Genomic DNA, 23,890 nt, shown 5'->3' on the forward strand with positions numbered 1-23,890 from the left:
GAACAATTTGTGGATATAGTTTTGGAACTAAACTCTTCATATGTTTGTCAAACTGGAAGAGTCACGAACATTGACCTCAGGACTGATTAGGCATTTGGCTCTCAGTCAACACCTGCTTTACTAACGAAAATATATGCATAAAACATATTTGATTACCCCAATAGCCCATGATGTCATCATCTCTGGTCCTATATGGATCCTATACATCCCCTTCCATTGTCTTATAGGGACTGGGATGTAGCTAGACACACACTTTGAGTAGGGTTTGGTGTTGGATTACAATTTGGTTTGTGGTGGAAGGATAACCTGATTCTGTGTCTAGTACTGTGTGTGTCTAGAGAGATTGTTGTGAGAATGTTATTGACTTTGCAAGGTTGTTCTAATTGGAGTACCATCGGGTCTGGTCTGGTCTGGGAGATCTAAGAGTGCACCTCTGTTGAGAGTCTACTGATTTCTGCTGAATAAGCATGCTTTTTGTTTAAAAAAAAAATGTATAACCTTTTCTCTCTCTATGAATAACTTAGTGTCAAACTTTTTCAAAGCAGGTCAAAGAGAAATCTGGCAATGTTTTAGGACTTTTCTTTTAGGACTGGGATTTAGATCTTTACTTTCGAATTGAGTGTTTCAGTTTGAGTTGAAGAGATACTGTCGTTCTTAGAGTTTTAGAGTTCAAGAAGAACAGAATGGATGAGAATGGGACTGGACACAAAACAAAGGAAATGTTAAGGATGAATGATGACAATGAATTTACAGATTTTATTAGTACGAATATTTGTCAGTGTAGTCCATTGTTCATTTAAAGGCATGTTTAATATGTTTTAGATAACCTATAACATCATGACATTATCATAACAAAACCACCCTTCAGCAATATTTAACCATTTATTAAGTTCACTTGGATACAATCTATAGGACTTTAGATGTGTGGGTGTGTTTGTGGACCCATTATGGATATCATTATATCTCCTTTATTCTGATTTGTAAATGTAATATTAAATGTATTTCATTTTCATTAGGTTATTGAACACAAATTGTGAATTCACAGCACTTTGGTTTCTCTTTTATTCAACATTTTTGTAGTATCCTGTGTAGAATGATTGACCTATGGTCAAATTTATATTAATTGAAGTGTAGCTTGTCCAAATTCCACAGAGACCATTCTAATATTAGAACGAGAGGAAGTAATTTTTTTTCCTTTTTCTTTTCCTCTTCATTCTTTAAAAAAACAAAACAACGATTCCCACGGAGACTCCTTCTAATCCTCGGGTCTGCTTATTTAAACGGCCAAACACACAACTGGGTGGAAGCCCAATGTTTTGAAGCTAACAGATAATTCATGTTGCAGAGAAGTGAGCCCTGAGTCAGAGATAGTCAGGGAGTTGATGGAGACCAGCTGGACAGTAGCTTATGTTAGCGAAGATGCACGCACATCTTCCCTTTGAGTTGAGGAAAAGCACCATCCGGGTGAGGTTCAACAGAGGTCCAAGGAGCCATTCACATAGTGCAGTATGTCTGAAAAATAAACACCGCTCAGCTGCAAACTCTCAGATGTCATCTGAGTCGGACCCTGGCCTGCCTGGGCAGCTAGCGGGAGATTGAGAGGGATGATTTCACAGATATAAATGTTGCTTTTGGATGCGTTAGTTATGGATGAACATGAAAAACAAACAATAGCACTTTACACTTTTATAACCGTTTTGTTATTGCATAGATTATTAAGCAAATGAATTACACAAGGGGGATGAAAAAGCTTTTGATATTTCATATTATTTAGCCAGTATATCCTTATTTTATATTATTTAGCCAGTATAGCCTTATTTTATATTATTTAGCCAGTATATCCTTAATTTATATTATTTAGCCAGTATATCCTTACTTTATATTATTTAGCCAGTATATCCTTATTTGATATTAATGCACATCCAGTTAGAGTTGGAACAATTGATTTAATTGTCACTCCGCAATGATATAATAATACAAAATAAAGATTTTTAAAAACCACATTGTGGACCACTCAAATTGGTGTTTAAACACTAAAAACAATCATATAGCCAAACATCCATGAGCTAGATCATTTCTGTGATATGGCCCACTATATGTACAGTACATCTGCTGCTTGCTGTCAGTGTTGCATGTGATAACTCACAGTTGTAACGTTGAAACATGGCCTGAACTAGATGGGAACATGCATAAAGAATGCCTGAAGGTATGCTCCTACAATTTTAGCACCGGAAGCATATCATGGACACATACTCTACATTATATGCGTCTATACACTTGAACTCATGTAGGCCTATTTTATAGCCTACAGAAAAGCTTATTCATCATCTATGGTACTTTACAACCAACCCAGAATTTATGTGTTGAGACTTGAGAGGTGCACCTTGCTGTTTGTCTCCCCAGGTAAAGCCCACCTGACCCAGGACCCGGACCCGTCAGGAGAGCCCCAAGAGACTGGCCAGCAGTTTGGGGAAGCCATGGAGAAGAATGAGAGGTCCACCACCATCCCTGGCAAAGAGAAAGAGGTGGATATCATCAATATCAAGGGCATCGAGGACATAGGCTACGTCCAGCCGGATTCCATAGTAAGCCACCTTTACTTTTCAGCAAGTGGCAAATCACAGTCCACCGCACATAGTAGCTAGCACATAGCAACATCTGATTCCTGGAAAGAACATCCAGCACAGTAAAACTAGTGTTGACAGTGTAGAACACCCTTGGAAGACTAATTGGTTGGTTTGCCCGATGAAAAGTTGAGATTACAGTGGGGATACCTCATTCCTGCATTGTTTGTTTCCTTTTGTATTGATGGCCTTTTTATTAACTGACTATTTGTCAATTGTTGTACACTATATATACAAAACCATGGGGACACCCGTTCAAATGAGTGGATTCGGCTATTTCAGCCACACACTTTGCTGACAGGTGTACAAAATCGAGCACACAACCATGCAATCTCCATAGACAAACATTGGCGGTAGAATGGCGTTACTCAAGAGCTCGGTGACTTTCAACGTGGCACCGTCATAGGATGCCACCTTTCAAACAAGTCAGTTCGTCAAATTTCTGCTCTGCTAGAGCTGCCCTGGTTAACTGTAAGTGCTGTTATTGTGAAGTGGAAACGTGTAGGAGCAACAATGGCTCAGCCACGAAGTGGTAGGCCATATAAGCTCACAGAATGGGACCGCTGAGTGTGTAAAAATCGTCTGTCCTCAGTTGCAACACTCACTACCGAGTTCCAAACTGCCTCTGGAAGCAACGTCAGCACAATAACTTTTCGGAGCTTCATGAAATGGGTTTGCATGGCCGAGCAGCCGCACACAAGCCTAAGATCACCATGCGCAATGCCAAGTGTTGGCTGGAGTGGTGTAAATCTCGCCGCCATTGGACTCTGGAGCAGTGGAAACATTCTCTGGAGTGATGAATCACGCTTCATCATCTGGCAGTCTGACGGACGAATCTGGGTTTGGCGGATTCCAGGAGAACGCTTCCTGCCCCGAAGCATAGTGCCAACTGTAAAGTGTGCTGGAGGAGAAATAATGTTCTGGGGCTGTTTTTCATTGTTCGGGTTATGCTCCTTAGTTAAAGCGAAGGGAAATATTAACGCTACAGCATTCAATGAAATTCTAGATGATTCTGTGCTTCCAAATTCGTGGCAACAGTTTGGGGAAGGCCCTTTCCTGTTTCAGCATGACAATGCCTCCGTGCACAAAGTGAGGTCCATACAGAAATGGTTGTTTGCTTTTGTCTTGATGGCCTTTTCCATTAACCGACTTCATCTGTTCTATGTCACAGATGTACATACGACTAGTCACGAGATGTTTGTCTTAGCTAAATAAAAGATCTTAGTGTCACACATTTTTCTCCTCTATCTGCATATGTCCTACTCAACACTGTGACAAGAGTTTGGACTGGACTGACTGATACTGTATAATGTAAACCGATGTCTGCTATGTGTTGGATATTTTGGGTCTATGTAGACAAGGAACAGTTCCGTAACAAGCCGTTTGGGAAATGCTGGCTGAAGAATTGAATGAAGGTAGAATTTACATTTGGAGATTTACATGTATCCCTCTGGTGGCCGAGTTGACCCATTTTAAGAAATGCCATTGGTTTCTGGAGAAAAAATGTAATATCTTTAATAGGATGATGAGGAATTTCTTACAGGAAATATTCACTGCCACCTGTTGAGGTTAGCATAGGGCTAACATGTGCCATGTTATCTGATGGGACCAGCTACAATGTAGCGTTCTATCACGTGACACTACGTCGATGATTTTATTTGGCTGATGCTTAAACCATTTTCTGATGTGTTTAATGACCTCTTGTTCAATACTGCGTATCCATTGCCACATCTGAAGCGGTGATCCATCTCTGTGTTGCGATGAGAAATGATGTCACCGAGGACCCTCTCAGGGGAATGTTTGTACTGGTTGGGCAAAGGCCGCCGGAAAACGTGTGGTGAGGCGGCATTTGCCACAGCACTTTTCGATGATTTGTCAACTTGCGAAGAATTTCTTTGTCCTTCACATCAGAGTGCTGTTGCAGGCCGTTTGCGTGTCTTGGCAAATCAGATTCACGGAAATCGCCGGTCATGTGCACTCTCCGCTTTCCTCCGGTATTTATTTAGCAACCATGATAACACATCACTCCGACAGACACAAGCAAAAACTCTTCAATAAATGTAGCAGCCTATACACCTAAACATTAGCGAACTTGCATGCTGTATTGCATGGACAAAAGAAAACATTTCTGATCTGTAGGCTGCTAACAGCAGCTCTATGCGTCCTGTCCCTCTGGCCAGGGTAAACAAAGCAGTAACATTGTGTATTTATAGCCCATTTGTGAGAAAATGTGAGCGGGATCAAATTTGTTTTATATTAAAACTTGGGCTACCTAGACTTTTTCAATCCAAAATGATTAACTGGCATGAATCAATAAACACAATAGCTGACATAGAGCAGGACTAGGCGACGCAAACCTGCAGAACGCAAGCTCAGCCCTGTGAGTTTTATTGTCCACTCATGTTGCTTTCTCTGTGTCTGTGTAAAGGTACCACCTCTAGGCCTTCTTTAAAATATAATGCATGTGAACAAGTACAAGGCTGCTGCAGTTTGACAGGGTTTTCATCCTCCCCAAGGCTTTTTTTAAACCAACCTGATTAGAAAAAACTCTGGTCCCATCATAGCCTCATAGCCCATATTAAACCTTGTTACAACAGATTAATCACACCATACCGTATTAGGTCAGTTTTAACTGGTTAGGTTACCAGATCAGGAAACATTACAGCTCCAGAATTATTTTTCTACCAAACCACCCTGGGACCTGTGGAGTCGCCTCTGGGTTGGGCCAATGTTTACATTCTAATTAAGCAATAAAGCACGAGGGGGTGTGGTATATGGCCAATATAACACGGCTATGGGCTGTTCTTAGGCAGACGCAATGCGGAGTGCCTGGATACAGCCCTTAGCCGTGGTATATTGGCCATATATCCCTAACCTCCAAGGTGCCTTATTGCTATTGTAAACTGGTTACTAACGTAATTAGAGCAGTAAAAAGACTTGTTTTGTCACACGGCCATTCAGGGCTCAAACTACCCAGTTTATAATTAAATGTATTGCGGCTTAACCTTGACCTCCGAATGATTAGCAGCCCCTGAAATAATGCAGAATATCTGTTATGGCTTCTATATGTAATGAGGGATTGAGATAGGAGAGGGCACCTTGTCGCGTTCACATCAAGGCTAATATTAGCTACTTGGCATCTCAGACTCTTCTCAAGTAACAAGTAGTGGGTCTTGTAGCAGAGAGGCGTCGGGCTTGTTCACCCCTGTGGACGGTGACAGAGAAAGCTGAAGAGAGAACGAGAGAGCGAGGGAAAGGGAGAGAGAGAGCTCTGTTTAATAGCAGTAGTCAGCGGTGGCGCTCGCCTAGTGATGGGAAGATGGCAGAAGAAACACCAGAGAGCTCAGGGACTTCACTGCTTCATAACTCAGCAGCCACAGCTAGCAAGCCCAGGCACTTCTTAAAGGATGTGGTTTTTCATGGCAAATTTCAAGTGAGTGGAATGACGAAGATACAGCATGTGTGGATTTACATCACGTGTTAACGTACTAGTACTTCAGTCGAGACTGAGACTAACTATCTCAGGGGGACTGCTGTTTTGTTACAGCTTGGTATTTGGTTTTTAAAGTGAAGATTCATTTGGCAGTTATTTCACTTTGCTTATGATTTGAAACTTTGATTTGTTGGAAAATAATACTGTCGGTGGAAGTCAGACGTATGATTGTTTTGTGGACATTTCCACTTCAACTTGGTTAAGTAATGAGTACATTCATTTTGTCTGTTGTAATCCCTTTTTAGTAACTTTCGTGCCAGGATTTTTTTTATTGTTTTATCTCAATTTAGTTGAGAGATGGCTTGACCTGGTTTGACAGCTTGCAGAGAGAAAATTATCACGTAGCCTAAATTAGAGAACAAGTATCTACCGTACACGTCTGACACTTTTTAATGTCTGTCTCGTTCCACATTACACATGAAGCTCTGTGAAGACTTGTACTATACAAGAGAGGGGTGTGTGTGTGTGAAATGAGTGAAATGTACTGTATATATCCGATAACGTCATCACTCATCACTCTTTTTCAACTCCCTTATCATGTTGCGGTCTGTGACCATGTCTATGTAGTTTTACACATAACGTTCGGCTAGTAGCGAGGGGTTCCTAAAACCGTCTCAACCAGTGTTGCAAATAGAACAGTGTATTCGGTTTTCCTTGCAGTCATGTGAGGGTAGAATGTGGAATTGTCAAATGAGGTCAAAATGATTGTATGAAGTGTATGTGGGGCGGGCCACAATCCACTTTTTAAATATTGTGATTAAAAATAGAAAATCAGTTGGGTCAGTCAGTGCTATTAAAATAGTTTGCAGGAATATTGGACAATATTATTCCAACTGATAAGTCACACAATTTGAAGTATGCTGGTATGGTCAATGGGCTGGACACTGTGAACAGCAGCTTATAGTTAGCTGGACCCAACCAATCCAGACCTCTCAAGATCATCAGTATATGTTCAGCATGTAGTCTTGTGTGCACCCAAACACCCAAACACCCACATGTCTACACACACACAAACAATCATCAACCATTTTGGCACTCTTACCTGAAGTAAATAGTTCAAGGGTGTCTTGAAGGTGCCCCATGCAACTGCCTTTAAGGTAAACAATACTATATTGATAGTGGCACACAGAATTCCGGTATGTGCAGTTCTACATCGGTCTACCAAAACAAATGTCTTTTCTGTCTTTGAATAGTTACTGATTTTTGAGAGACGGGACTGTTGGATGTCTCTAATGATAATATCAACTATTGCTACAATAAAAGGCCACCAGATCAGGAATAAGCTATGTGTTTCGGAGTCACCCAAACTTTCCTGGTCAAATAAGCTTGATGTCCGATAGCAGTTGACTCGCCGATCCCTCTGAAAACTCCATGGAAATGTCCAACTATAACCGGATCAAACATATATCATCAAGCTAGAATTGTGACACGAATATTCAGGTGGACGTATAGCAAACTTAGAGTAGAGAAATCACAGGAATTTGAATGATCTACCGTGTAAACAATGTAAAGACAATATAATAAACCTATTGCGCTAAAACATTACAGACTAGATTTCAGTTTGTTGGAAAGAAGAGCTTTCTCTCAAAGATGGACTCTATACTGGTTGGCAGGCCGACAGTAAATGAGAAATCTGGCATATTACAATAGTATCATATTACAATAATGTCATATTACAATAATGTCATATTACAATAATTTCATATTACAATACTGTCATATTACAATACTAAAATCCAAAATGTTTTTTTAAAAGGTGTTTATGATTCTGTATTGTATTTCCACTGTTGTGATAGATGTTCAGCAAAGCCTATTGAAGTTTGTACAATAAGATATTATAATATCATACCTATAGATGCCATTCATATAAATGAATGATATATCATAAAATAAAGAATCAGGTATGTTTGGTTAATCGTTTGTACGCACGCATACAGAGTAGCAACACAAGCCTTTTAGTTGGATGCAAAAAAAATGTTTTAAACTTGTTGTTTACTAAATAATTATCAGTACTGCTTGCCTTGCAAACCAGCATTCAGAGTCACTAAGTGGTCACTTCTCCCAAGGGGAACCAGAAATCCACAGGAACCCCATTGGGACGAGGTGACTCTCCCAACTTGACACCTGTAGTCTAACAGGCTCACTGACCAGTTGAATGGCAAAAGCCTCACCGCACACACACATGAACATGGTCCAGATAGGTAACTAGCCCTCTCTAATGCACAGCCCTCCCCTCTCTCCCCAGTTCCTGAACTCCCTGACACCTGAGGAGAATACCCAATGCCAGCACGGCCTATACTTCCAGGATGGAGAGAGGCGGGTGGACTACATCCTCACCTACCACATCAAAAAGCCCAGCAGTTCCCGCTCTAACCGACAGTCCTCCCGCTTCACCGACAATGCCTTCACACGGAGCCTCCGCCGCGGGACGGCCAGGCTGGGACGACCCCCGCCCCCGCAGCCCAGAGGTGACCCGGAAGTGGCCTCTCAGGACCACAGCATGGACTACCACGAGGACGACAAGCGCTACCGCCGGGAAGAGTTTGAGGGCAACCTGAGGGATATGGGCCTGGAGCTGGAGAAGGATGAGGATGTGAGTTGCTTCTCTATGGCTTCTCTGTTCTGTTCTTTTTGACAGCCCCAAACCCACCCGATATTATTACCTATGTCCAGCCAGGTCTAGCATTAGCTCAAATCAAATCAAATCAAATTTCATTTGTCACATACACATGGTTAGCAGATGTTAATGCGAGTGTAGCGAAATGCTTGTGCTTCTAGTATAACTTGTGCTTGTGCTTCTAGCTAGTGTTAGCCGAGCGTTAGCTTAGGGAAGAGGGGAGAACATCGCGTATAATACTGTTGCCCCTCTAGAGTTTTCCAGCAGGCTGGTGGATCAGGGTTATTCTTGTCCCCACCATGCAACATTACACAAAATATACATTGTAGTTTGGCACAGCACCAGCTGAAACCGGCCTATAGAAGGCTAGCGGGACTAGCAGGGGGGTGGGTTAACTGCGGCAACCTGTCTGGCTGCTGTCATTAGTTTATTTGTTGGAATTATTTAGAACCGCATCACAGAACCAACTGCATCGTCAGTCTGTTTTCTGAAGAGGGTTCTGTTTCTCACACCTGACAATGTGTGGCCGTCTTTGAAAATGCCACGCTAGACGTCAGAATCCTCAGTCATTTCAATGTAATCTTATTTTTCGTCATTCAAAGCCAACGCATTTTGAAATCCAAATCACTGATCAGGATCAAGAGATTCATCAAATCAACTTTTTGGACTAGATGTCATGAGAGTGAATGAAAAAAAGGGAAAACCCTGTGCACTTCTAGTGATAGCCTTCAGGAGGCTCGTGGTGTGTTGACCAACTGTAATCTGTAGTAGAGAGTAAGAGGGACATGAGGGAGAAGTCTCAGTAATCTGAGACTATCAAGTTGGTCCGAGTGCTGATGATGGCAAGATGACAGCTGCCATGGTGGATCTCTTTACCCAGACAGGGCAGGCCAGGATAGGACAGGACAGGGATGGCCCAGTGGAAGGATCACACCATGCCCATACACACACACACACACACACACACACACACACACACACACACACACACACACACACACACACACACACACACACACACACACACACACACACACACACACACACACACACACACACACACACACACGCATACTCCAGGCGAGCAATGTGGCAATGCCAGCTAGAAGATAACACCTTGACTGTACATACACTCTTGCACACTCTCACACACTCTCACACTTACAAAGGGCACATTTTTCACAAGCTTGTTGTCCTATTGATTTCATTAAAGTAAGTGTGTGAGAAAAAGAGACGTATGTCGTATGTCAAGTGTTCTTTGGGACTTTGTGACAGACAGTGTACACACGAGAATTGGTTCTGGGTGCCAAGATGAATTGTGATTCATCTATAAACCATCCGGTTATAATTTCCACTTTGTCCCCAAATTGCATTCAAGCCACCATTCTATTATTGAAGCTTTTCCCTCATAGATACCGTGGTTATTACATCAAACTGTTTGTGTTCTCTGTGGGGGGAAAACATACTGAATAATCTCTTTCTTATCATGTTAGTGGAGTGGAGAGAAGGGAGTAATGTTTAGGTATTTTATCGTTTCCTCTCATCGACCGTCCATTGTGGAGTTAGTTGATTAAAACAGGCGCCCTAAGTATTATAGATCATTAAAGTGCTGTTGACTTAAACTAATCTGTATATAGAAGACACTTAGTGGATCTAATACTGGGACGGGACTGCAGTGGGAAGGGAGGAAGCGGAGGTGGTAATGGGATGTGGAGGAGTGTGAATGTTTGAGACTGAAACAGTGATGGAAACTTCTGCTAGGAAATCCATTACCTAAATCTGACCACAACCGCTCCAGAATGTTCTAGGTTTCTCAGACTCCTTGAACGAGAATGCAGGGTAATATCTGGCAGCGCAGACTACATAATACCTGGTTGGACGTCTTTTAGTTCCGCAGGCCTAAACGCATTACTTGTTGAAACATTTATTTCATGTTTCATGAAACATGAATTCCAAGATGGCGTAGCAGTTGGTGTGTTTGTCTTGTCCCGTCTTGTCCTGTGTAAATAAGTCGTTTTTATTTTCATTTTTTCGTGTATATTTTAATCTCACTTTCCATCTATGAACTGAATATACTTTCCTGCAACCTGCCTCACCCAATGTTGTAAGGATCTGCTATTTTGATACTTTATAATCTGGAACCCCCATCAGAATCTAGCCAGCTAACTAGCTACTAGCTAGTAGTCAGTTAGCCACTGCTAGTTGTCTTCTCCGTTAGCTCGGACACCAGCCAGCTTTAGCTCGGTCAATACCTGCCAGTCTGCACAGCGCGATATCAACCCAGAGCATATCAGACTGCTTTTCTCTACTACATCAATGGATTCCTGCCGCAAGCTCTGGACCATTACACCGGATCATCGCAACTAGCTAGCTTCAACCGAGTGGCTATTTGCTGGCTAACGCCTCTGTCCCGAAGCACCAGTTAGCCTTGAGCTAGTCTCAAGCTAGGCCCATCTCCCGGCTAGCCGAAGAGGCATACCAGCTAATTATTGGGCTACAATATCTCTTTTGCCAATTGGACTGGACCCTTTATTGCCGACATGGAGCCCCGCCGATCCATCACGACTGGTCTGCCGACGTAATCGTCCAATGTGGTTTCAACAGGCTTTTCCGTTGCGATGTCGCCGAAGACCCATTTGCTATCCCCGGCCCGCTAGCTTTCTGAACGCCGTGTCTCCCGCTCGCCTAGCGTAGTAGTGACTACCGAACGGCTCCCTGTCTCACCTATTGCTGCTCATTGGACCCTATGATCACTCGGCTACACATGCCTCTCCCTAATGTCAATATGCCTTATCTACTGCTGTTTTGATTAGTTATTATTGTTTTATTTCACTGTAGAGCCCCCAGTCCCACTCAACATGCCTCAGATAGCTCTTTTGTCCCACCCCCCACACATGCGGAGACCTCACCTGGCTTAACTGGTGCCTCCAGAGACACAACCTCTCTCATCGTCACTCAATGCCTAGGTTTACCTCCACTGTACTCACATCCTACCATACCCTTGTCTGTACATTATGCCCTGAATATATTCTACCACGCCCAGAAACCTGCTCCTTTTATTCTCTGTTCCCAACGCACTAGATGACCAATTCTTATAGCCTTTAGCTGTACCCTTATATCCTACTCCTCCTCTGTTCCTCTGGTGATGTAGGGGTTAACCCAGGCCCTGTAGCCCCCAGCACAACTCCCATTCCCCAGGCGCTCTCATTTATTGACTTCTGTACCCGTAAAAGCCTTGGTTTCACGCATGTTAACATCAGAAGCCTCCTCCCTAAGTTTGTTTTATTCACTGCTTTAGCACACTCCGCCAACCCTGATGTCCTAGCCGTGTCTGAATCCTGGATTAGGAAGGTCACCAATAATACTGAAATTTCCATCCCTAAATATAACACTTTCCGACAAGATAGGGGGAGGAGTTGCAATCTACTGCAGAGATAGCCTGCAGAGTTCTGTCATACTATCCAGGTCTGTGCCCAAACAGTTTGAGCTTCTACTTTTAAAAATACATCTTTCCAGAAATAAGTCTCTCACTGTTTCCGCTTGGTATAGACCACCTCAGCCCCAAGCTCTGCCCTGGACACCATATGTGAATTGATTGCCCCCATCTATCTTCAGAGTTCATACTGTTAGGTGACCTAAACTGGGAAATGCTTAACACCCCTGCCGTCCTACAATCTAAGATAGATGCCCTCAATCTCACCCAAATTATCAAGGAACCTACCAGATACAACCCTAAATCCGTAAACATGGGCACCCTCATAGATATCATCCTGACCAACTTGCCCTCTAAATACTCCTCTGCTGTCTTCAACCAAGATATCAGCGATCACTGCCTCATTGCCTGTGTCCGTAATGGGTCCGCGGTCAAACGACCACCCCTCATCACTGTCAAATGCTCCCTAAAACACTTCAGCGAGCAGGCCTTTCTAATCGACCTGGCAAGGATATCCTGGAAGGATATTGACCTCCTCCCATCAGTAGAGAGTGCCTGGGTGTTCTTTAAAAGTGCTTTCCTCACCATCTTAAATAAGCATGCCCCATTCAAAAAATGTAGAACTAAGATCAGATATAGCCCTTGGTTCACTCCAGACCTGTCTGCCTTTGACCAGCATTAAAAAATCCTGTGGCGTACTGCATTAGCATCGAACAGCCCCCGCAGTATGCAACTTTTCAGGGAAGTCAGGAACCAATATACACAGTCAGTTAGGAAAGCTAAGGCTAGATTTTTCAAACAGAAATGTGCATCCTCTTTTCTTTGTATATATCAATGATGTCACTCTTGCTGCTGGTGATTCTCTGATCCACCTCTACGCGGACGACACCATTCTGTATACATCTGGCCCTTCTTTGCACACTGTGTTAACAAACCTCCAAACGAGCTTCATTGCCATACAACACTCCTTCTGTGGCCTCCAACTGCTCTTAAATGCTAGTAAAACTGAATGCATGCTCTTCAACCGATTGCTGCCTGCATGCCATTCAACTGACCCACCCGCCCGACTAGCATCACTACTCTGGACGGTTCTGACTTAGAATATGTGGACAAATACAAATACCTAGGTGTCTGGTTAGACTGTAAACTCTCCTTCCAGACTCCCATTAAGCATCTCCAATCCAACACTCCAACACCTCCAACACTCTACTCAGCAAATTGGATGTAGTCTATCACAATGCCATCTGTTATGTCACCAAAGCCCCATATACTACCCACCGCTGCGACCTGTATGCTCTCGTTGGCTGGCCCTCGCTAAATATTTGTCGCCAAACCCACTGGCTCCAGGTCATCTATAAGTCTATGTTAGGTAAAGCCCCGCCTTATCTCAGCTCACTGGTCACCATAGCATCACCCACTCACAGCACGAGCTCCAGCAGGTATATTTCACTGGTCATCCCCAAAGCCAACACCTACTTTGGCCGCCTTTCCTTCCAGTTCTCTGCTGCCAACAACGAAAGAATTGCAAAAATCACTGAAGCTGGAGATTTATATCTCCCTCTCTAACTTTAAGAATCAGCTGTCTGAGCAGCTTACCGATCACTGTACCTGTACACAGCCCATCTGTAAATACCACACCCAACTACCTCATCCCCATATTGTTATTTTTGTTGTTGTTGCTCTTTTTCACCCCAGTATCTCTACTTGCACATCATCATCTGCACATCTATCACTCCAGTGTTAATGCTAAATTGTAATTATTTCGCCACTATGGCCTATTTATTGCCTTACCTCCCTAATCTTACTACATCTTACTACATTTGCACACACTGTACATAGATTTTTCTATTGTGTTATTGACTGTATGTTTGTTTATCCCATGTGTAACTCTGTGTTGTTGTTTTTGTTGCACTGCTTTGCTTTATCTTGGCCAGGTCGCAGTTGTGAATTAGAACTTGTTCTCACCTGGCAGATCACTTGTTAAGGGGTAGTGTATACACACACGATTGGTCCTCCACAAACCTTTAACTTCTTATGGCTGCAGGGGCAGTATTGAGTAGCTTGGATGAAAGGTGCCCAGAGGTGCCCAGAGTAAACTGTCTGCTCCTCAGTCCCAGTTGCTAATATATGCATATTATTAGTAGTATTGGATAGAAAACACTCTGAAGTTTCTAAAACTGTTTGAATGATGTCTGTGAGTATAACAGAACTCATACGGCAGGCAAAAACCTGAGAAGAAATCCAAACAGGAAGTGGGAAATCTGAGGTTGGTCGATTTTCAACTCATCGCCTATCAAATACACAGTGGGATATGGATCAGTTTACACTTCTTATGGCTTCCACTAGATGTCAACAGTCTGTAGAACCTTGTCTGATGCCTCTACTGTGAAGTGGGGCCGAAGGAGACAGGAATGAGTCAGGTCTAACATGACCTGACCATGCTCTGACCATGCACGTTCACATGAGAGGGAGCTCTGTTCCATCGCACATCTGAAGCCAATGGAATTCTCCGGTTGGAACGTTATTGAAGGAACGTTATTATCGTTTGACATGTTTCTACTGACTGTTACGGGACTTTTTGACATTTCGTCTGCTTTTAGTGAACGCGCTTCCTAACTTTGGATTTGTTTACCCAACACGCTAACAAAAATAGCTATTTGGACATAAATGATGGACATTACCGAACAAAACTAACATTTCTTGTGGAAGTGGGAGTCCTGGGAGTGCATTCCGACGAAGATCAACAAAGGTAAGTGAAGATTTATAATGCTATTTATGAGTTTTGTTGACTGCACAATTTGGCGGGTAACTGTATGGCTTCCATTTGTGGCTGAACGCTGGTCTCAGATTATTGAATATTGTGCTTTTGCTGTAAAGCTTTTTTAAATCTGACACAGCGGTTGCATTAAGAACAAGTGTATCTTTAATTCTATGTAAAACATATATCTTTCATCAAAGTTTATGATGAGTATTTATGTTATTTGACGTGGCTCTCTGCAATTTCTCCGGATATTTTGGAGGCATTTCTGAACATGGCGCCAATGTAAACTGAGGTTTTTGGATATAAATATGAACTTTAACGAACAAAACATATATGTATTGTGTAACATGAAGTCCTATGAGTGTCATCTGATGAAGATCATCAAAGGTTAGTGAATCATTTTATCTCTATTTCTGCTTTTTTTTTACTCCTGTTTTTGGCTGGAAAAATGGCTGTGTTTTTCTGTGTTTTTGCGGTGACCTAACATAATCGTTTGTGGTGCTTTCGCTGTAAAGCCTTTTTGAAATCGGACACTGTGGTGGGATTAACAAGAAGTGTATCTTTAAAATGGTGTGAAATACTTGTATGCTTGAGGAATTTTAATTATGAGATTTCTGTTGTTTGAATTTGGCGCCCTGCACTTTCACTGGCTGTTGTCATATCGATCCCGTTAACGGGATTGCAGGTCAGTTGTAGGATCTTCATTTGATCTGTATTGTAGCAGCAACAAATCCTGCAGCAACAGGATTTTAATCCATAATGTTGCTTGATCGGTGGTTAGGCTATTAGCAGGTCAAAATGAGGCTACATGAAAAGTGTAATACTGCTAAAATAACCGTATGCTACACTTTTAGAAAAAAAGGGTTCCAACAGGGTTCTTCTGTTGTCCCCATAGGAGAACGCTTTTTGGTTCCAGGTTGAAACCTTTTGGGTTCCATGTAAAACCCTCTGTGGAAAGGGTTCTACATGGGACCCAAAAAGGTTTTACCTGGAACCAAAAAGGGTTCTACAAAGGGTTCTCCTATGAGGACAGCCGAAGAACCCTTTTAGGTTCGCAGGAAAAGTCTCGGCAACAAAAGTGATCAAATTAAGATCCTATCTGTACACAACTACATTTTGATCCAAGACTGGCTCTATCAAAAGCCCAAATGTTGTCCAGGAGGGGTCTGTATGTTTTGCTATGTGATGGTGGGAACAGGAGACATAATGCAGTCTCACAGACTAGCTTTGCATTCCAAAATAATTCTGGGTCCGAGTACTCCCAGACATACAGCCGTTTGATAGCAACGACTCCACCATGTCTTGAGTTGCAGGAAATGTCAATTCCTCATGTTTTAGATAGTGTGACATCTGTGTTTCGACGTACAGAACACAGTACAGAGGCACGTCAAGTCCAAGGTACTTTGACAAGGTGTTACACAAAGACCGATGATCTGTATCAAAAACAAAACAAAATGCTGGCTCTGAAATGGAAGGGAACGATATCTTAAGAAGTGACAAAGCTGTTAAGACAGTCAGTTGTTCCAGAGTTCGAGATCCAAGTAAGAGACGGTGTTTTGTTTTATGATTATGCGTCCCTTGTTACTAACGATGCTCGTCACAGCTCTACTGGAGACGATATAAACCGAGAAAGCCTGTTACAGTTGGTTGTTTAGAATTTGAGATCGAGGTTAAAGGTCGTCCCCTGCTGCTGGTGATGGTTGCCTTGTCACAGGAGTTGCACATTGAATCAGATATGCTGTGCTGTACCATGAATGATCATCTCAGTAACCACTGATTCCATGTAAACAAACAGCTAACTAACCACGATATCCTGTGGGTCATAACTGGGTAACTGGGTGACAGCAGCATCGAAGTCTTCACAGTGAATCCCTCCTGTGTGGATGTTCATGAACATACACACAGTGAAATAATATTTGTGTTGGTACTACTTTTCACTTTTTTTTGTCACTGCGTGTTATACGTGCTGCGATCGCTCCCTGACAGGTCGTCATTGTAAATGTATAATCACGTATAGCGGTGAAATAAATTCAAATCAACTTGAAATGCTTACATTGAGAGACTTGTTTGTAATGATAATGATGATGTGTTTCTAAAGAATGGTAGCATATTTCTCTCGTGATTTCCCATGATGTCTTTCCCTCTGTGTCTCGCATAAGTAGCCTTCCGTTCCCAGACGTTGTTTTGATTGAAGTTACTATAGAGGAGGAGGGATTTGTTTGGAGAGTCCCACTTATTGTTTACCCAACTGTTATCCGGATGAATGTATTGCTTCCTTAATGACACGAGATAAATGCATGCATTTCTTTAATCCTTTAATTCGGTCACCTTTTTGCCTCTGATGTTTATCTACGTCTTCATGTCATGTACTGTTTGTTGGTCTAGCATAGAAAGGGTAATATGGGCAACGTGTTGGACACTCAGAAGTATTTCCTTTTAACAAACCTTAAACTTACATTGTATCGTTTAAAAACAGATGTTGATTTTATGAAATGAATCCGCTCTGTTTATTTCAGACTAAAACTCCAGGTGTGGGTTTTGTGAAGATCCATGCTCCGTGGCATGTGCTCTGTCGAGAGGCAGAGTTTATGAAGCTCAAGATGCCCACGAAAAAAGTGAGTCGACTGTTGAATGATATGTAAAGGTTACCAGCTGTCAAGTCCTTGCTTCCTCCGTCCCTGTTTTCTCCTTTGGGCCTCCTTCTCCCATCAGCTTTGAGAGGGAGACGAGGAATCAGAAGAAACAAGGACGGAGGAAGCAAGGCTTTGACAGCTAGTAACCTTTTCAGACACAGACTTCGTGCTCGTCATTTTTGTCACCGATGATCTGTTCTATAGTGCCCTGGTTAACCTCCTGGTGGTTTTCTTATAGGTATATGAAGTGAAACAGTGTAGCGGTGTTGGGGCGAAGATCAACACGCTGGTAAACAAAGCCACTGAACCCCTTCATCCCAACGTGGAAGAGAACAGGGCACAAAACGTTAAGCATCTCTCCTACGCGTTTTCCAGAGAAAAACAACACTTGTGAGTTTATACTGTATGTCTTATGATGATATACAATATACAAGGCTGTATAGACTGTATACATGTACGGTAACATATGGACTTCAATTCCTGCTCCAATCCATCTTGGTTTCAAGGACATTTAATGCACTTTTAATGTATACGTCTAGTGGCATATGGTATGGCATGTGGTGGCATATGCCTGTTGGCACACATTGAGGACAGGCAAGAAAAACAACTAAAGGCTTGTATACGTGAGTATGTAAGTATTACGATTATAAATAGAAGATTGTTCTCTAAAGCCCCAATTGCCGCTCCTATCCATCTTTGTTTAATGAGCATTTCATGAACTTCCTGAAATGGACTACTGTAGCGGCATATGGTATAACATGTGGCATACCTATTGCCACACACTGAAGACCGAACAGAAAAATAGAAAAAGGCCTGAAGGTTTGAGGGCTTGAACAAAAAAGAGACTATCAATATTAACTGTGACACAGTTTAGGAAGAACAAAAAACAAAAAGGCTAGTTATAAATAGTAGCCTAGCAGTTCGGAGCGTTGGGTCAGTAACCGAATGGTTGCTAGGTTGAATCCCAGAGCTGACTAGGGGGGGGGGGGGGGGGGGGATATTTTGATGTGGTCTTGAGCAAGGCACTTGACCCTAATTGCTCCTGTAAATCGCTCTGGATGAGAGTGTCTGCTAAAGGACAATAAACAAGATGGTATGGTAAACAATTACTCAAAGTTACTCTACTGAGAGCTGAAATTGAACCCATTATTCTGTAACTCTTCCAGGAAAGAATTACCAGGAAGGACAGACATACCAGCTCACACATGATCTAGCCCGGAAGCAGAAGTCAAATAAACATGATGTTGATGTTGTGTTTAATGTAAAAAAAAAAAAAAAAAAAGCTTTTACTCTTACTCAAACAACACACAACAGTATTTGTCTAAGGGCATAAGCTATAAACAGGGTTATTTCTGCCTGCGGTTGTTGTTGATTTGTTTTGTCTAGAGATTGGGTGGGAGTCTATCGTGAGCTGCTGGCCTACTGCTGGAGGCTATGCTATTCCATCCATGCTATCTGCGCATCTGGTGTGATGTACCTATGCTAACCAAAACAATCTCCCAATGGGTTATCTATTACAGGCCTGTAAGACCTTCAAAGACCTTTAGGCCCTCTAGTCCCTGGATGGGCAAGCCTGGTCCCAGATCTGTTCCTGCGGTCTTGCCAACTCCACGTCGCGTGACAATAACCATGGGAGTTGGCAAGACAGTAGGAACTGATCAGGGACCAGGCTTTGTCCGGGGTGCCTAACCACTGACATCCTCTCTATAATTGGTTTCATTCCACGTCTGTGTGTAAATCACTTCTGGGAAGATCTTTATTGTGTGCTGGTACAACATTAGGAAAGAGTGTCTCTCTTTATAATGTGGGTATATGACTTCAAAGACCAACTGCCTATATGTCCCCAGTTAACACAACCGTCTCTGTGTGTTTTCTGTAACAGGTTTGATTTATCAGACAGAGACTCCTTCTTTGACAGTAAAACAAGAGCTTCGATAGTAAGTGTTTCTTCATTGCGCCGGCCAAATCCTCCATTACAGTAGACTCTAGACTGCAGTCATTATGACCATTAGTCCGATGTTCTCAGTTTATTAATGGGAAATGTAACAGGAATGTGCTGTTCTGTATTCGCTTATTCTTCACTTCTTATCTTATCAGGTTTTTGAAGTATTGAAACGTACAAAATGCACAAAGGCTAAGTATAGTATGGGTAAGTCATAACAGTCTGCCTTGTTTTATATACCCGTTGTCGAGGAGGGGTTTTCCCGTCACTGGTTAGTTGGAGTGTTATATCTGTGCTTATGTAGTACATATGTATCATGCACAGGAACGCAGTAAGTATGCAGAATGTAGACAATAGCCTGTTCTTTGCGCACGTGTGTGTGTGTGTGTGTGTGTGCGCTTTATAACCTATATGCCTGAACAAAATGCTGATTCTCAAATTGTCCTTTAGACTGAAATGGTACCTCTGAGTTGTCACTAGTACCAGAGGTGCAACCCCTTTTAAGGGCATTTGTTCATGTACTTGGATATGCCAAAAGCAGTGACTAAAGATCAACAGAATGACCTGCTATTTCATTTGGATTTGAAATGTTTTTTCCCCCCCCTGCCTGTAGGGATCACCAGCCTGCTAGGTAGGGGAGTCTACACAGCTGCCTATCCACTACATGATGTGAGTACTCATTGCAATCAGCATGTGTGTTTACAGTAAAACTAGATTGTAGAATTTGTATCTGAAATGTGTCTTTTTGCAGTATTATGTTATTCCCAACCAGCTGGACATCACATATGTTGCTGTTTTAATGACTTTTGAGACATCGGCAGTCAATTCAACTCTTGAGTGCTGACTATATGATACATTTAACTTCCAACTTGACTGTCTATGGATAGGATTGTTCCTATTTGAATAGGCGTTGTTGAGTCCAGTCGAATAGGTCATGCGTTACAGGCCTAGGCTTGCAGTAAATTGAGGTACAGTGGGGTCCGACATTATTGGCGCCCTTGATAAAGATGCGCAAAAATGACTGTATAAATAAATGATTCAAATACTGAGCAATATTGTACCTTTTTTTTTTAATACTAATACAAATGAAATATATTTTGTTTAATACGTTGTTGTTTTTTATTCTCAAAATGCTAACGGTCAAACTTATTGACACCCCTAAAGATTCTTATAAGTAAAGTAGTCAAAATGTTGTATTTGGTCCCATATTCCTAGCATGCAATGACTACAGCGTGTGGCTCTACAAACTTGTTGAATGCATTTGCAGTTCTTTTTCCTTGAGTTTCAGATTATTTTCTGCCCAATAGAAATGAATGGTTAATAATGTATTGTGTCATTTTGGAGTCACTTTTACTATAAATAAGAATAGAATATGTTTTTAAACACGTCACATTAATGTGGATGCTACCATGATTACCGCTAATCCTGAATGAATCGTGAATAATGATGAGTGAGAAAGGGTCAAAGATCCCCAAGAAATGCTAACCTCTCACTGTTACCAATAAAAAGGGAGGTTAGCATGTCTTGGGGGTGTGATCTTTGACCCTATGTAACTTTCTAATCTGAAACACAACAAAAACGAATGAACTGCAAATGCATCCGACAAGTTTGTAGAGTCATTGCATACTGGGAATATGGGACCAAATACTACACTTTTGACTACTTTATTTATAAGAATCTTTAGGGGTGTCAATTTTGACCACTACCTTTTTTTAGAAACACAATTATTACTTGTTAAATAAAATCTCTTTCTCTGAGAAATTGTATTAGTATAAAATAATATAATTTCCCAATTTTTGGGGAGCAAACAATATAGCTCAGTATTTGAATTATTTTCACATTTTTATCAAGATGTCAGTAACCCTAATCTGGACGAATCACAAGACAACTCTGTTTTATTTGTCGTGCAGGGAGATGTGGATGGTGAAAACGTTGAGCCCAATGATAGGAAGGTGAGTGACATAAATATGACCACACTGAACTTCTACATTTTTTTAGGAGACACTGATGTTAATATACCACACTGCAGCCATGTTTCTGCTGCTGCGTTAATTGATTGGAGTACAGCTGTGTGTGTTTGTGAAAACCTAAAAGCGCCAACGTATTTTTGGGTCATTTTTTTATCCCAAATTGGTCATGATTGTAAAAGAGACACTTTAGTTACATGAATTATTGGTTTTAATCCCCCAAAATAAGCATATATTTGAAAATGTTCACACATTTATAGTCAAATTTGATATTTAAAAAATAGACCTTTTTGTATGTTTTTCATGTTTTTAACAGTTGTTTTTGATCAATTTCATCCATAGCAACTTGTCATGAACATGTTTCTGTTTCAGTGTTGATTCTGTGATACTCAGAGTCTGAGAAATTGACAATTGAGCTGACGTACCGGTACAACCTAAGATGGCCGCCAATATGAGCGTTATGAGCGATATACAGTAGGTGCCAGTGACATCAGACTTTTAGTGCCATCAGACTCTAACTTTGGAACTCTGTGGGCTCCGACTGCATCTGAAATATGAAACTCTCAGCTTAGTATAACGACATTGACTGGAATCTAAATATGTATTGTGGATTTGGAACAGAGTCCAGCACAGATAAAATATATAAAGTTTAAAAAAAATAGTATTTGAACCCAGTTTTAGTTTAGAGCAGACTCAAGGTTTGTTTGGCTTTTCCTGTTCTTCAGCTCCTTCAGATGTTTTGGTCCTCTGTTCTTAATGGGCTACGTCCTTGAGTTTACACCTCAGGTGTCGTATGGAATTAAGGTCTGGACCGTGCTTTGAGGTCTGGAAATTGGCTAGTCAAGAAGAGTGCTTTGTCTGCATCATGCATCATTTTGCCTATAAATGAGTTAAAACAACATGACAAGTAGGAAATATCCAGCATCTTCATAGCTGTTTAGCCAGGCTGCTGTGTGTGTTAATGGTGGTGTGGTGCTGTATGGGCCATCTGTTGAGTGCTAAAAGGATCCTATTGGCATCCCCATCATTGAAACAGAGAATAACGGCATGTAATTGAGGAATTCTCTCTGAATGCGGACGTCTCAAAGTCTCTTATCTTCCTCCCCCTGGGAACGATTACAATAAGCTCAGCTTGGCAACAGAGGGAATCTACATAGCTCCTAGTGTGTGCGTGCGTGCGTGTGTGTGTGTGGGGGGGGGCGGTGTGTGCTGCCACATCCTCAGCCAGATGCCTTTTCATGTTTCATCACTTATCACCACCACCATCTGTCTCATCCCCACGATAACCAAAAATGTGTCTAATTATCCAACTGTTTACACTCTTATAGCTAGCATAATCATGCTGATGAAATCAATGCAAGCATAATATAGTTCAAAAAGGATAAGTGTCTCTCAGAAAGGAGAGGAGGAAGAGGGGGGAGGAGGAGGGTAGTTTTGAGTGGTGACAAAACAAGAGAAGAAGCTGCCTGTCTGTAGCCTGTTGATTAACTAGGCTTTGTGGAGAGAGAAGTCTAGTGTGTTATTTTGACATGGCCTCTACAGTATTTCAGTAGGATGGTTTGTGGTGGAAACCCTGCCTGTTAAGGGTGGAGGGTGGAGAGACAGAGAGGGGAGAAAGGGAGGCCTGTAGAGGGGAGAAAGGGAGGCCTCATCACCCTCTTGTGACGCTGGCAGGACATCAGAAGGGGACAGTTCCAACACTCTGAGCCTGCACTGCCACCGGCATGGCCCAGCCAACCTCAGCATGATGTACCCGAGGCAGAGGAGAGGAGAGGAGACGAGAGGAGCAAGGGGAGGAAAACAAAGCCCTGGCACCAAGCATGTGTCACCACACTTCTCTGTCCACATCAGAGAACTGTCAACATCTGAGCACTAGCCAGGGTCTTTGGGCAGAATATGTGGCTGAGAGAGAGAGAGAGAGAGAGAGAGAGAGAGAGAGAGAGAGAGAGAGAGAGAGAGAGAGAGAGAGAGAGAGAGAGAGAGAGAGAGAGAGAGAGAGAGAGAGAGAGAGAGAGAGAGAGAGAGAGAGAGAGAGAGAGAGAGAGAGAGAGAGAGAGAGAGAGAGAGAGAGAGAGAGAGAGAGAGAGAGAGAGAGAGAGAGAGAGAGAGAGAGAGAGAGAGAGAGAGAGAGAGAGCCTTCTAAAGGCTTGTAGGTGAAGACAGTGATGAGACTCTCCCTGAGGCTACTCATTGTTTTCTTCATTAGTTGGATTATCTCTACAGGTATTGTCTGAATGTGGTATAAATGATATGCTGGTCACATGATGGCTTGGTTTCAGAGTACCTTGCCTCACCCATAGTGACACTGAGGTGTTGGGGACGGGAGTGCTAGAAGGAATGTTTATTTGTGTTCTGAGACTTGAAAACTGGGTCGCACGCACACAGATCACTTACTGATGTCTGCATGGCTGTGAGATCCA

The 23,890-nt window shown here is 42.2% G+C and overlaps 1 protein-coding gene across 3 annotated transcripts in view; it reads left to right on the top strand.

Annotated features, from left to right (window-relative positions):
- LOC120054164 (anoctamin-1-like) overlaps positions 1 to 23,890 on the top strand; it is a 68,287-nt gene that overhangs the window by 11,813 nt on the left and 32,584 nt on the right. Inside the window, exons 2-9 of one of the 3 annotated variants that reach the window (XM_039001601.1) lie at positions 2,404 to 2,585; positions 8,363 to 8,710; positions 17,445 to 17,543; positions 17,800 to 17,951; positions 19,444 to 19,498; positions 19,659 to 19,710; positions 20,117 to 20,172; positions 21,414 to 21,455. In XM_039001601.1, the coding sequence (XP_038857529.1) occupies positions 2,478 to 2,585; positions 8,363 to 8,710; positions 17,445 to 17,543; positions 17,800 to 17,951; positions 19,444 to 19,498; positions 19,659 to 19,710; positions 20,117 to 20,172; positions 21,414 to 21,455 (912 nt within the window). In that variant the 5' untranslated portion in view covers positions 2,404 to 2,477. Of the gene's footprint in view, positions 1 to 2,403; positions 2,586 to 5,893; positions 6,058 to 8,362; positions 8,711 to 17,444; positions 17,544 to 17,799; positions 17,952 to 19,443; positions 19,499 to 19,658; positions 19,711 to 20,116; positions 20,173 to 21,413; positions 21,456 to 23,890 lie in introns of those variants that run through there. The other 2 variants (XM_039001603.1, XM_039001602.1) reach the window with 2 other exon arrangements.

This window comes from Salvelinus namaycush, chromosome 9 (assembly GCF_016432855.1).
Source record: "Salvelinus namaycush isolate Seneca chromosome 9, SaNama_1.0, whole genome shotgun sequence".
In the NCBI taxonomy this organism is placed as follows: Eukaryota; Metazoa; Chordata; class Actinopteri; order Salmoniformes; family Salmonidae; genus Salvelinus; species Salvelinus namaycush.